The sequence below is a fragment of the Mustela erminea genome, chromosome 2, assembly GCF_009829155.1.
Source record: "Mustela erminea isolate mMusErm1 chromosome 2, mMusErm1.Pri, whole genome shotgun sequence".
NCBI lineage: Eukaryota > Metazoa > Chordata > Mammalia > Carnivora > Mustelidae > Mustela > Mustela erminea.
The window spans coordinates 99,064,532-99,079,879 of record NC_045615.1 but is presented as its reverse complement, the minus strand read 5'-3'; the positions used below and the strand labels follow the sequence as shown (position 1 = coordinate 99,079,879).

At 42.9% G+C, this 15,348-nt stretch overlaps 1 protein-coding gene across 3 annotated transcripts in view; it reads right to left on the bottom strand.

Annotated features, from left to right (window-relative positions):
- GRK4 (G protein-coupled receptor kinase 4) overlaps positions 1-15,348 on the bottom strand; it is a 111,887-nt gene that overhangs the window by 73,099 nt on the left and 23,440 nt on the right. Inside the window, exons 2-4 of one of the 3 annotated variants that reach the window (XM_032333653.1) lie at positions 14,984-15,079; positions 3,940-4,052; positions 210-287 (exon numbers count right to left, since the gene is read on the bottom strand). In XM_032333653.1, coding sequence (XP_032189544.1) covers positions 210-287; positions 3,940-4,052; positions 14,984-15,035 — 243 coding nt within the window. In that variant the 5' untranslated portion in view covers positions 15,036-15,079. The remainder of the gene's footprint in view (positions 1-209; positions 288-3,939; positions 4,053-14,983; positions 15,080-15,348) is intronic. The other 2 variants (XM_032333654.1, XM_032333655.1) reach the window with 2 other exon arrangements.

The window sequence follows — 15,348 nt, the reverse complement described above, 5'->3', positions numbered from 1 at the left end:
CCCACAGAGCCAACCAGGCACCCCAATTTTCTAAGAGATTTGTTAATTTCCTCACCGACTCAAAAGAAAATGCGTAAGAGGATTATTTATAAGAAATTAAAGATTTTAACATACTTGTTATATCTTATCCAGCTAAGTAAGAAGGGCAATATACTCTAATTATTTACGCAAGCATTAACAAATCTTTGCATCTAAGGAAGAAAACACACCTCGGCATCGAAGAACATGTGTAGGATTTGCAGTCCACAGCTTCTGCGGTCCTCGTCAGCAGCCACTTCGTATTCTGCCTGACGGTAGAGATGAGAACAAAGGAAAATAGTAGTGGAGCTTCTTCACTGACTTCACAGGGTTTCAGATTCTCTGAAATACGGAATTGGCTGGGTGCCCTAAGAACCACATGGTAGCTCTAACTGATCTGATACTGACCAAGTGTCTGCAGCTCTTCTTTGGGAAGCTAATGGCAAGGAAGGGAAAGGACTATTAAGGGTGAACAATGCAGTAAAGCAACACATTCCACAGTGCTCTCTGTCATATTACACTTTCAGCCCTTAAATGAGGCCAAATAGAACCAAATAAACACCTTGCATTGCTCTAGGCAACAGCATTTTAGAGATGTCCAAGAGGCACGTGGCAGACCTGAGTGCAGAGCTCCCAGAGAAGTCAGAGCTGACAACGCCAAAGCAGGAGACGTCCCTGTGCAGGCAGGCGTCAGGCAGGGGACCATAAGAGACGCTGCTACCACACAGGCCAGAAGCCAAAGGAAGGGTCAAGGCAGAACTTGATCAATATCTAAACCTCTACAGAGGATAAGCAAGGAAGAAACTGCAAAGAAAGAAGACAGAAAGCCTGAGCAGAGATCATAAAAGCCCAGCTAAGAAAATTTCAAGCAGAGACTGTTCCACAATGTCAACAGACTTGGAGACTCAGGCACGAGGAGGCCTCAGGGAAGCCACTGGATCCTGCACCTCGGGGCTGAGAAGAATAGCGAAGCTAATAGCCAGATGGGCTTGGCGAGATTCGTGAGGAAATGAAGATTGAAGGAAGTTCATGTACTGAACACATAAAGCCCTTGTGGGCAGGAGTCGTACCTCGTACTTGACTCCGCCTCCTCCACGGGCCCAGCCTGGGAGCCACGGCTGTCAGGCTGTGACCCAGTCAGAGCCAGCTTCCTGTTCTGTGTTCAAGGGCACTGTACTGACCTCGACTAGTAACTAAACCCCGCTGACTTAGAGAACCTTCCAGCTCACGTTCTGGATGCTGGATGGCATGCAATCAACAGAAAAGAAAGCTCTGGGATTTTGTGAGGGTCTTTCCACATGCCAATGTGTTAGAAACAATGTCCAGGTGTTCAAATACTCATCTAGTCATTGCTGGGCTCATACTTGTAGGTGTGATTAAAGTCTTTACTAGGTGACTTTAAGTAAAGGAGATTATTTTAGAGAATCTGGGTGGGCCTGATTCAATCAGTTGAAAGGTGCTAAAACCAGAACTGAGGCTTCCTGAAGGAATGCTGCCCGATGAAAGCAGCTTCACTCCATTTTGGGAGGATTCCCTCCTATCCTATAGATTTAAGACTCTCTTAGTCAGACCTCAGAGTCATGTAAGCCAATTCCTTGCAATAAACCTCTTAATAGGGGCACCTGGGTGGCTCAGTCACTAGGCATCTTCCTTCAGCTCAGGGTGCTGGGATCAAGCCCCATGTGGGGCTCTCTGCTCAGCAGGCAGCCTGCATCTCCCTCTCCCACTCCCACAACTTGTGTGCTGTCAAATAAATAAATAAAAACTTTAAAAAAATTTAATAAATCTCTCCTGTTCGTTGTTTCTCTCACTGAACACTAATTGCCAAAGATGCCATTAATTCAGTCAACAAACACTAAGCGGTAAAGAGTGAACAATCACACTGGGTGCCATGAGGGAACTAGGCAAGATGGCAAGATGCCATCTCTCCACTGCCGAAGCTCCAAGAACCCACAGTCACCTACCACAAGGACAGTCCAAGCAGCACGTACTGTACAAGTGGCATAACGAGGCGTTCTTTATTAACTCACACAGCTGCCACCAAAAACAACACAAAACCAAACAGAACCTGTCATTGTAGTCAACTGGTGGTCACCTAACCATTAATAGGTCTCATGTCACTATCAGGAGATCCAAACCATGGGGCGTCTGGGTGACTCAGTGGGTTAAAGCCTCTGCCTTTGGCTCGGGACATGGTCCCAGGGTCCTGGGATCAAGCCCTGCATCAGGCTCTCTGCTCGGCGGGAGGCCTGCTTCCTCCTCTCTCTCTCTCTGCCTGCCTCTCCACCTACTTGAGATCTCTGTCAAATAAATAAATAAAATCTTTTAAAAAAACTGTATTGTTAAAGTTCCTGAAGGAACTTTAACAATACAGTTTAGCCATTTTGAATACAGAGCTGGAGGTCCCTAAATTCTTAAAATATAGCAGCTTGGCAAATAGAACCCAATACACTAAGACATATCTACATTCTACTCCTGGAACTAACAAGGCCTGTCTCACTACACCAGAGTTCTAGCTTAAATTAAAAACAACAACAACAAAAAGAAAGAAAGAAAGAAAGAAAGAAAGAAAGAAAGAAACCTCCTTTCAAAGCTTTGTCTTACTCTAGTAAAGACACCAGGAAGGAAAGGGCTGGGGAGCTGCATGGAGGATAGGCAAGACCCTCAAATGTCCTTCTGAAAGAATACAGGCATACCTTGTTTTATTGCGCTTTGCTTTGTTGCTCTTTACAGACAATGCATTTCTTTACAAATCGAAGGTCTGTAACAATGCTCTGGCCAACAAATCTATTGGTGCCATTTTTCCAAGAGCATTTGTTTATGTCCTGTCTCTGTGTCATAATTTGGAAATTCTCCCAATTTTAAACCTTTTCATTATTATTATATTCACCTTGGTGATCTGTGATCAGTGATTTTTGATGTTCCTTTTAACTATTTTGGGGCTACCTGAGCCACACCCTATAAGGCAGTAAATTTAATAAATATTATGGGCGTTCTGACTGCTCCGCTGACCAGCCCTTCCCCTCTCTTTCCCTCTCCTCAGGCCTCCCCATTCACCAACACACAATATCGCAATTAGGCCAGTTAATAACCCTATCATGGCCTCTAGGGGTGCCTGGGTGGCTCAGTCAGTTCTGCCTTCGGCTCAGGTCGTGATCCCAGGGTCCTGGGATGGAGTCCCTGCTCAGGGGAGTCTCCTTCTTCCTCTGCCCCTCCCCACCTCATGCTCATGCCCTCTCTCTCATATATAAAATTAAAAAAAAAAACCCTATACTGTGTTCAAGTGAAATGAAGAGTCAATCAATGTTGCAAACTTCCATCTTGTTTTATTTTAAGAAACTGCCACAGACACTCCAACCTTCAGCAACCCCTACCCTGACCAGCCAGCAGCCATCAACATCCAGGCAGGACCCTCCACCAGCAAAAGAGATGATGCCTTGCTGAAAGGTCGAAGCATGGTTAGCATTTTCTAGCAACAGAGTGTTTTTTTTTAGATTAATGTTATTTTACAGTTAATAGACTATAGTATACTGTAGACATAACTTTTTTATGCAATAGAAAACAAAAAATTTATTTGACATGCTTCATTGTGATATTCGCTTCATTGCTGTGGTCTGGACATAGACCCGCAATATCTGAGTGTGCCTGCACTGACCACAGGACGGAAGGCAGACCGTCTGCTTCCGGACTCCAGCTGACCTCAGTTAACTGAAAGCACAGAAAGCAAAAACCGCAGATATGGAGATGTATTATATAAGGACTTCCATACCGAGGTAACATGATACCAAAAAAACAGTTTTTCTACTCTTACTGTCATTGCCAAGGTCTACTGAACTTAGAGAGACCTAATTTTTCAGATTTAGTATGTTAATTTTCATAAGCACAAGAATGGGTAGTTCAGCACAGAGCTAAACTGCTTACCACTGCATCCAGGAATTCAATGCATCCCTTTAGATCTTGCTGTATATCACAGAATTTCCTGAAGAGAAGTCTTCCTATTGGTTGCTTGTCACAAAGACTGCTATAATCCTTTTCTAGGTGAGGGAAGGAGATAAGAAATAAACCAATATGATCATTACAATTCAGAAAGTTTTTTCTGAACTGCTGTTTTCACCTGATTAAAAAAAAGTAAAAAATAGTATTTGTGTGTGTGTGTTTTTTAAAACTATTCATTTGTTTACTAATGTAGACTGGGTCATCATGAATGTTTGTAAAATGTGGACAGAGCCAAAGGAGCTGGAAGAATTGATAAAGAGGGGCACCTGTGTGGCTCAGTGCGTTAAAGCTTCTGCCGGCTCAGGTCATGATCCCAGGTCCTGGGATCGAGCCCTACATCGGGCTCTCTGCTCAGCGGGGAGCCTACTTCCCCCTCTCTCTCTCTGCCTGCCTCTCCACCTACTTGTGATCTCTCTCTGTCAAATAAATAAATAAAATCTTAAAAAAAAAAAAGAATTGATAAAGAAAGGTGTGTGACGCATAATTGGAAATATCCCTGCTGCTCTCCAAAAGGAATTACACAGGGGAGCAGTACTCCTGGGGAACTGAGCAGTCAAGGTCACAGCAGAGAAGAGACAGGCAGAGAAGAGATCTGGCTCCATCCTCCCATAGGTCTGTCCCCACCCCACAGTGTGTTTGGCCCAAACTGCAGGTATGTGAAATACACTGCAAGAATGTACTTAAGTACATTTTTAGAAACTCCTTTCCATTTTGCTACACTTTTACTAGTTACAAACATTACATATGCTTAATTATTTTAAAACAGCTCTTGGGATTTTTTTTTTTTTCCAGTGGGGTAATATGTTATAAACCTTAACCTTACCACACACACTGATATTGTTTTGAGAACAAGGCACTAATATTTAGTCAAAATATCAAGAGGGATGTAACACAGAAATGTTATGTTCAAAATAGGTTAATTTAAACAGCAAGAAAATCAGTTGCTCTTTTAGCAGTATTGAAGTACTCCTATAGTGGCTGTAAAGCTTAAGAATTAAATAAAAATTAATGAAAAGTAAGAAAGCCATAACAAATTCCTCAATTAAAGGGTTTACCCATGCCAAGTAGTTCTAAGACTCTAAATAATCCTACTTTAGGTGGCCGATACTCCAAATGAAAAAGTATAGGCAAGGAGAGAAATACTTTGGTTGCCAGTGCACCACTGCTTGTTTCAACAAACAACAGTTTTGCAAAATATCTACCACCCACTTTGTACAATTTTACTAGCACATTTTATTTTAGGGATACTATATTTAAAAAAAAAAAAGGATACAGGCAGTGAAGAAGTTACATTTTTATAATACTGAGAGTTTTTAACACTTTCCTCCCAAATTCAAGGGTTCGGGAATGTTCCTAGTTTCCAGCTAAGGATTGCAAATGGAGCATACAGGTCTGCCAAGTTTTTCTCCTGGATTCCTAAGAATATGACCAAAAATTCAAACAAAAACCAAAGCCACAACAAAAAGAACGAAACCCAACATGGAAAACAAATACAGGGTATTTGTGGATAATCTGGAAGAAAGCTGCTCCATTGGATTTGTTGAAGAACCCTCAGTTTAAACCCTACACAGTCGGGACTTCCTAAGGGAACCCGCCCACACGCCCCCTGCCCGCTGCAGAGCCCCTCCCACTCGCTAGAGCTGGGAGGAGCGGAGGGGGCGGGGCGGCGCGGTGCGGGGGCGGTGCGGGGGCGGTGCGTGGGCGGCGCGGGCGGCGCGGGCGGCGCGGGGCGGAGGCGGGTGGCCCGGGCCCGGGCCCGGGCCGGGGCTTGGGGAGCTGTCCCAGTCCTGATCAGAATGACTGGCTAGGCGCCTAAGATTTAGAGGCCCCGCGAAACACTACGCATAACCACTGACAGCCGACCGACCCACATCCAGGGGCAGCCCTGTGATACTCCCAACAGTAAGGAGAAACGAGGAAACCTCTGAGAAAGAGTAAAACGTTAGCTACTAGACCTAAAGCATCAGTGACACTGTACTAACACAGCCAGAAACTAATACACCAATGTTTTCAAAGTTCAGGGGTCAAGGGAGGTGGAAATATTCTGTAACAGAATTCAATATTCTGTAACTATCAAACAAGAAGTCAAAAAAGGGACATTTTCCAAAATTTAAGAACTCAAAACTTTACCTTCCATTCACCCTATATAAAAAAAATTACAAAAAAAAATTACTTATGGAGTTTTAATAATAAAACAAGAGAAACTTAAAAAAAAAAGAAACCAAAAATGACAAACAGTGGGTATGATACAGAAGAAGCAAAGAAATATAGAAAAATAAATAACCCTATCAAAATACTGGGAATACTATCCTTGGCAAAGTGTGAGCAGTGCAGAATAGTTTCCTTTTATTGGCTCCAACAACACTTGCTCGTTTCCAGATCATATATAATTATGAAATGATATGGAATATAATTATAATATGTACTACTGTACCATATTTTAATTCTTAAAATAGCCTGTGAACCAAGAGATATAGAAGGTAAGCGATTGACCCAACAAGTATGGCTGAAAAAGGGGACTCGGGGAAGCAAAATATAGAGGCAAATTAAGCTTTACAAAACAGCAGAAAAAGAAAAAAAAAGACTGAGATTGTATTTTCTACAAGCCTTGATATCATACCAAGGACTCCCCTCTACCCTAGAAGGAACAGAGATGAGTGTAACAATTAGTGGTGACAATTCTTCACGTGTTTCAGGTACTATTTTGAGTCCCTTCTATGTATCATTTCATGGACTCTTCACAACAGTAAGTTTAGCATCTTAAGGAAAGCAGAGACCTTTTGGGAGTGCTTGCTCCTGAGAGCTACTTAGGTCCAGGGCAGTGGAGGCAAAATGGGGCAATGGGACCAATCATCAGTAAGAGGAGCCGGGCAGGAACAAAGGCAGCAGAGTGGGAAGAGAGAAGCCAATTCTCTGGTAACAAAAGAATTTCAGAAGGCAACTCATTCAACTTCTGTCAAGTCTCCCCCTTAACAGTGAGGACATGATGACAGGAACCACAGAAGCCCTACTCTCAAGGAACCCATCCTTTACTGAGGGGACAATGAGGAAGCTGATGGACAGGTAGAAGGCAGTACCCTTCATGGAGATGAGAACATGTGAGCAGAACAGTCCCAGACTCTGGTTCATATAGTGGGCACCAATATCTGTATGGTGTAGGCAGCACTGGGGAAATCGAGATCATTCGCTGGTAGAGAAACAGGAAGAGAGGCCGGTTGTGCCCCATGAGCAGAGGAAGGGGCTGCAAAGCAGGTGGCCAGAGTTACATAAATGGGGTGGGAGACATCTTTGAGATACCTAGGTTGAGGAATTGCTCCACAGCCCAAGAGATCTGGGGTAGGATGCCACAGCAGGGGGTCAGGAGGGAACAGCCTGGCCAGGGAGAAAACAGTGTACTCCAAATTAACCTGGCTAATTTGGCAAACCAAATGTCCAAAGTTTAAGTTTATTTGGGGTATGTGGAGTGGGGGTAGCTGTAGGTATATTTTAGTTTGTTTTGCATTTTATATTTATATCATCCTCAGATACTAAAAAATATTTGCTTATTAGAGATGGATTCCATTCAAGCTTTCCAGATTTATTTCTTGATCACCCTTAATTTCTTCCAGAACTCTTTTTTTTTTTTTTTTTAATTTGACAGAGAAGAAGAGACATCTAGAGAGGGAATACAAGTGGGGAGTGGGAGAGGGAGAAGCAGGCTTCCTGCTGAGCCAGGAGCCTGATGCGGGGCTTGATCCCAGGACCCTGGATCATGACCTGAGCTGAAGGCAGATGCTTAACAACTGAGCCACTCAGGCGCCCCTCTTCCAGAACTCTTAACAGCTAAATCTGAGTCCTTACTTGTAAAGGAAGCTACAAGTCTTAATTTAGGTGCAGGCAGGAAGAATGTAAGATTATTTGTGCATTTTAAGTCTATATCCTGAGGCGCCTGGGTGGCTCAGTGGGTTAAAGCCTCTGCCTGCTCGGCAGGGAGCCTGCTTCCCTTCCCCTCTCTCTCTGCCTGCCTCTCTGCCTACTTGTGATCTGTCTGTCAAATAAATAAATAAATAAATCTTTAAGTCCATATGCTAAAGCTCAGATACTATGTAAATTTCTGTCATAACTGTAAAATCTCTTGAGTAAATGATCACATGATGTAAGCCACATTTTCTGAGAGAGCTTTAAAAACAGAAACACAGGTTAAGAGCCCCTAAGGTTTTTCCAGAAGGAAGCAAGGCAAAATCAAAGAGCATGAGGAGGTTCGAGACAAGACCAGGTCAAATGGCACACACCTCACACTCCTCTGGAAAATGCAACCGCTGCCCTGCGCCACAGTGCCAGATCAGTGAAGGAAATGAAGGGCCTCAGCGCACCACCTGGCTGAGAAGGCCCAATCAACAGGAGTTTGACCTTAAGGACAAGACGGTCCTGTGGTGTGATGGGAAGACAACGGGGACATTCAGACTGGACACAGCACTGATACAGGCACCTCACAAGAAAACCTCTCATGTTACCCAGTCGGGTTTTTTTAGATTGGCTCAGGTACAAGAACAAAAATGGTGCATGGTTCAAAAACACCTTAATTCCAAAATCTTCCACTTATATTTGGGTGGTGGGAATATAGGTGATAATTTACTCAGTAAAGTCCTTTAATTATTTCAAAATATTTCATGATACATACAATCTTCTCCATCCTATAGCAACTTCAAATTTTCACACTGATGACATTAACAGAATCTTAGAGCAATGACAGCAACATCACGGAACCTATACGAAGTAGTATAATCAGGGAATTTTAAAAATGTTTCTCTAAATCAGTCTTTAAAAATCTGACATTTAGGGGCAACTAGATGGCCCAGTGCCTTTGGCTCAGGTCAGGATCTCAGGATCCTGGGATCGAGCCCCACGTCGGGCTCTCTGCTCAGCAGGGAGCCTGCTTCCCTCTCTCTCCTCCTGCTGCTCTGCCTTCTTGTGATCTCTCTCTCTGTCAAATAAATAAATAAAATTTTAAAAATAAAATAAAATAAAAATCTGACATTTAAATAATCACAAAAACTCCAAATCTCTTGCTTTTTTACCTTATCTGACTCACAATTCTATTAATGATTTCACTTTTCCATGCAGTAGATTTCTTATATTACTAAAATTAAATACTATAAACCAGAGAAATGTGTCACAAAATACATCTCAGAAGCAGCAGACAGCCTCCTTCTGTCTTCCCATCAGAGGCCCTGGTCCTGCAGGAATCAGAAGACCCAGCTTCTTCTTTTGACTCCTCAGAGACTACCCAGTGAACCATCTACTGTTCCAGCCATGAGTGAGCAGAATGGGGGGAGAGAGAGAGAGGCCCCGCCCCACAGGGAATTCGGGTCACGGGGAGGCTGGAGCCCTACCACAGTGGACAGGGAGAAGGAGCACAGAGGCCGTCTGGGCCTGGAATGCACAGTGCACCAGAGTCCAAGTCCATTCCTGAGAGGCACTCTCCTGATGGGCCGAGTTGGAAGGGGGACCAGCTAGTCAAGAGACTGCTGTTTCTAAATGCACCAAATTCCAAGACAAGAATGAGCCATTTACTAGAAGCTTTCTCTCTTGTTTTCAAAGTGATTCTCCTTTAGAAAGGACACTGACTCAGAGTTTTATAGCACATGGATTTTCCAGCATCCACAAATTTAGGACAATCAGAGGATAAAAATCAGAAAAACCCAAAATATGCTTACTACCAGACTAGATCAAATATACATGTAAACTAGTAAAATAAAGATCTGCTTACGAAGTAGAGGGTAGCTGAGTGGGAACGTTCTTTCATTAGGGGGAAGTCTGCTTGTACATCTGCCTGACATAACTCCAGCTGAGGTCACCAATTTATTCATTCCTTCATTCATTCAACAAAACTGTGGCTGAGCGCTAGAGATGGAAACAAAGACTCTGACCTTGGGGGCAAAACCAGCAGCTGCACAACCTTTCTGCTGCATACCCACCTGCCTGGATCCATCCTAGTCTGCTGGTCTCTTGACCCCTCCACTTCCCAGACTGCATACAGACCCATCTGCCTGCTCCTCCTTGGTGTGCTTCGCCTGAGCCACACGGGGATGTGAGGGCTCTTTCCCCGTCCTCTTGTCTCTAGGAAGAGCTTATCCACTCCCAGTCATGTGATGCCGAGACACCAGGGGACACGGATATCTCCCAGATTGCACATATAGCCCAGACTCCTCTGATCTCTAAACATGAATGCACAGATTGCATCCAACACAGCCCCTCACCCTGTGAACCTGATCTCGGTGGGTGATCAGACCTGGAAGGTCTGATCCTTAGGACCCCGTCCTTCCTACTTCCACATAAATCAACCAGATCCCACTTCTTAGAGATCTCTCATAGTCATCAGGCTCCATGGCCTCCAGCTGACACTAAGCTTCCATCACTCCTGCCAGCAGTAGCAACAATGTCTCCTTTGGCCTTCCCGCTCCCCTCTCTGCACTCTCAATCAGTCCTCACACTGAAACCCCAGATGTCCTTCAAAAACGTGCGTCCACTTACATCATCCCTCTGATGGAAATCTGACAGATCGACTTTCCACTAAGACAAATGCCCTTACCAGGCCCACAAGCCCTGCCTCCCTCCCTTCCTCTCATACAGTGCCACTGCCCTTCCTTGTTTCCATTCCAGGAAGACTGGCCTTTTTCATGTCCCTGGAAATTGTCATGCTCTGTCCCACTTTGGGATCCTGTACTTACCCAAGTCTGCACCTTTTCCTTCAAAGGGCTTCCTGCAGTTTGTAATGAAGTTTATTTCTGCAATTCTTTATTTATAACTATCTCTGCCAAGAGGGCAAAGGTCACATCTGTTTCTTAGCCACTGTATTGGTAGGGCCATACCCAGTGCTAGGTACACGGAAACAAATAAACGATGACATTTAAAACTTAACTGAGGGTGCTGTACACCTTAAACTTATACAACGTTATATGTAAATTACATATCTCAATGCAAATAAACTAATTTTAAAAAGAGCATGAACTGGGGGAAAAAGTTAACTAGTGGGACATTTAGTAAAATTTACTTCATTCTATGCACTAAAACTTACCCCCAAAGAATCAGAAACATACTGAGGTAATTAATATGTAAATAGACATGAAAATGTTTCTATAACCCTATGAATACATTCAGTAGCATAAATAGTCCCAAAGTAAATTTTATATCTTAACTACAATGCAAATGCCAAATAATGGAAGCAACCTCCATTCTAATCACTTGGTGCTATATGCAGAAAATACTATTAACACTATGGATCAAATATCAGTTGGCTCAAAGAAGCGCAGCCAATAACAAAAAAGGTGTTTGACATCATTAGTCATAGCTGAAGTGCCAATCACACTCACAAGGATGGCTATAATGAAAATAAGTGTCGGCAAGGATGTGGAGAACCTGGAACTCTCATATATTTCTGGTGGGAGTGTAAAATATGCAGCTGCTTTGGAAAACAACTTGCCAGTTCCTCAAAAAGTAAAGCCTAGAGTTACCATCTGTAGCAGGCTGAATAATGGCCCTCCCAATGTACCAGGTCCTAATCCCTATAAATATGACCTTACTTTTAAAAAAGAGCCTTTGTTGGGACACCTAGGTGGCTCAGTGGGTTAAGCCTCTGCCTGTGGCTCAGGTCATGATCTCAGGGTCCTGGGATTGAGCCCCACATCATCGGGCTCTCTGCTCTTGGGGAGCCTGCTTTTCCCTCTCTCTCTCTCTCTCTCTCTCTCTCTGCCTACTTGTGATCTCTCTGTCAAATAAATAAATAAATAAAATAAAAAAGAGCCTTTGCAAATATGATGAAGTCAAGAATCTCGAGATGGCAGACTCTCCTGGATTACCTGGCTAGGCCCTAGATAGAAACACATGTTTTCTCACAAGTGTCTACAAATAAACCCTCACCTTTACAGTCAGGGGATTTTTTATAAAGGCACGAAGAGAGTTCAATGGTAAAAAAATAGTCATTTCAATGAACGGTTCTGGAACTGGATATCCAACGCAAGAGAATGAAACTGAATCCCTACCTCACACCATATACAAAAATTAATTCCACCTGGATCAAACATCTAAGTGTGAGAGCTAAAACTATAAAACTCTTAGAAGAAAGTATAGATGTAAATCTTTGTGATTTTGGATTAACTAGTGGTTTTTTAGATATGACACCAAAAGCACAGCAAAAAAAGAAAAAAATAGATCAATTGGACTTCATCAAAATAAAAACTTGTGTTCCTAAAAGAAATCATCAAGAAAGTAAAAGAAAACACAGAATGGGAGAAAATATTTGAAAAGCAACTGTCTGATAAGAGTCTAGTAACTAGAATATATAAAGAACATTTACATTTCAACAAAGACAAGGCAAACAATCCAATTAAAAAATGGGCAAAGGTGGTGCCTAGACATCTTAGTCAGTTAAGCTAGCATCTGACTCTTGATCTCAGGGTCATGAGTTCAAGCTCCACATTGGGCTCCACACTGGGCACAGAGCCTACTTTAAAAAATGGACAAGGATTTGAACAGATATTTCTCCAAAGAAGATATACAAATGGCCAATAAATACATGAAAAGATATTCAGTATCATTAGTCATTGGGAAACACAGATCAAAACACAATGAGATATGAGTGTTTGGCTGGCTCAGTCAGAGATCAAATGACTCTTGATCTCGGGGCTGTGAGTTCAGGCCCCATGCAGGGTGTAAAGATTACCTAAATAAATAAAACTTTAAAAAATTAATTAAAGAGGGGCGCCTGGGTGGCTCAGTGGGTTAAAGCCTCTGCCTTCGGCTCAGGTCATGATCCCAGCGTCCTGGGATCGAGCCCCACATCGGGCTCTCTGCTCAGCAGGGAGCCTGCTTCCTCCTCTCTCTCTGCCTGCCTCTCTGCTTACTTGTAATCTCTGTCAAATAAATAAATAAAATCTTTAAAAAAAAATTAATTAAAGAAAAAAAGAAAAGAAAAACCCACAATGAGAAACCAATTCACACCCACTCAGATTGCTATAATAAAAACAAAATGGAAAATAAAAAGTCATGTCCTCTCTGAGGGGGAAACTGGAACCCTCATACAGTGTTTGTGGGAACATAAAATGGTATAGCCATACTGGAAAACAGTTTAGCAGTGCCTTACAAAGTTAACATAGAATTATCATATTATCCAGCAATTCCAATTCTGGGTATATACACAAAAGAAATGAAAGCAGGGACTCAAACATTTGTGCAATGTTCCTAGCAGCATTACTCACAATAGACAAATGGTAGAAACAACCCATTCAACAGATGAATGGATACACAAAGTGTACTACATATATGCAATATCCAAATCAATGCCACTGAACTTTGCATTTGAAAATGGTTAAAATGAGGCACAGCCTGGGTGGCACAGTTGGTCAAGCAACCGACTCTTGGTTTCAACTCAGGCCATGATCACAGGGTCATGAGATCAAGCCCCACGTGGGCTCCATGCTTTTTGGGGTGACTGCTTATCTCCGTCTCCCTTTGCCCCTCCCCAGGCCCTTCCATTCAGGAGACACGCACTTTGGACTTTTTGCTTTAGATAAAAAAGAAAGACATCCCAGGAGAAAGACCAGAGGGGGAGCGAACCTGCGGAGTAACTAAGAGCGGGAGCCACACCCAGGGATGGGCTCCGTGGAGAGGTGCACAGGGCACAGCAGAAATGGCCTCTCCCCAAAGCCTTGTTTTTTGGGAGGGGGGAGCCTATTTTGTTAACTGGTTTGGGGTAGGGAATGCGGTTTCCTTTTCTTTAATCTCCCTTGTTTCTTGGGTGGGAGGTGGGGATAACTGGCTGTTCTGTACCCATGGGCCAGAGTGGGGGTGGTAGGAGTGCCACTCTCTCTCTGGTTTAGGTTTTTGGCCTTTTTCTTCTTTATTTTTTAAAAGTCTGTGACAGTTGCACTTTTTCCCCCCCGACCAACCCCAACCCAGGATCTTGTTTTTTCTGGGGAGTCCTTAGAGCCCCTAACCGCCCCACATTCTTCACTTTCCTTCCCACCCGTTCACCCTCTGTACTTCCCACAGTGTTTCACACTTGATGATGTGTCGTTCACGCTCTTAATACCGTCACCCCTAACTAGGTCTGGTGAGGGGGGCTGGGGGGAGCGGGAGGAGGGGCGGAAGTGGAGGAAGGATAGAAGGACGTGTTACCTCTTCTGTTACTTTTAAAACAAAGTTGTTTGGTGGCAGCAATCTCTTTGCCCTGTCACTGTTAGAGGCCTAATTTTATATCTATAAATATATTAAAAAGCAAGTAAAAAAAAAACAACTCTCAAAAAAAAAAAACCACTCTCATTCTCTCTCTCTCTCATAAATAAAATCTTTTAAAAATGGTTAAAATGGGGACGCCTGGGTGGCTCAGTTGGTTAAGCAGCTGCCTTCGGCTCAGGTCATGATCCCAGCGTCCTGGGATCGAGTCCCACATCGGGCTCCTTGCTCCGCAGGGAGCCTGCTTCTCCCTCTGACTCTGCCTTCCACTCTGTCTGCCTGTGCTCGCTCTCACTCGCTCGCTCTCTGACAAATAAATAAATAAAATCTTTTAAAAAATAAATAAATAAATAAATAAATAAAAATGGTTAAAATGGTAATTTTTATGTATACCCTACCACAAAGAAAACACGTGTACAGGAATGTTTCTAGTAGCATTATTCATAATAGACAAAAAAATTTAAATAGCTCATCGATCTACTGACGAATGGTTAAATAAGTGATATATGCATATGGTGAAATGTTATTTGCCAAGAAAAAAAGGAATTAAGTACTGATTCAGACTACAGCATGGATGAAACTAGAAAATTGTATGTTTACTTCTAGATGATTAGTGGGGTCAAGGGCAGAGAAACATTTACTATATTACTCTTTTGTTCCATATAGAACAATGAGTACATATTACTCCTTAAAAGAATAACATCTAACAAATGGTACAATGCCAGGCACGATCTCCAGGCTGGCACCGCTTACTCACCAATGAAATGTCTAAGCTCGCTGCACTGGCTGACAGGGGGCAGCTTCAGCATTTCCCTCCATTTTTTACTACGACCACTTTTTTTGCCATATCCTCCTGAATTTGGGGGAAAAAAAGTATTTTTTTAAATGATCAGAAATATCCAACTATAACAACTATTTCCACTAATGTATTCCGTTTGAGTAGTTTGGTCCCTATGGTGGGTGAAAATACAAGCTTATAATAATTTGTCTTACCTATTAGGCAGCTTGACAAGTATAAAAATCCCCAGCAAAGCAGTCACTGGCTTTATGATTTATAAACCATGTGACCCTGATCTTCTATAACTGACTCTGCGGAGCCTAAGCTTCCAAATTTGTGAGTTG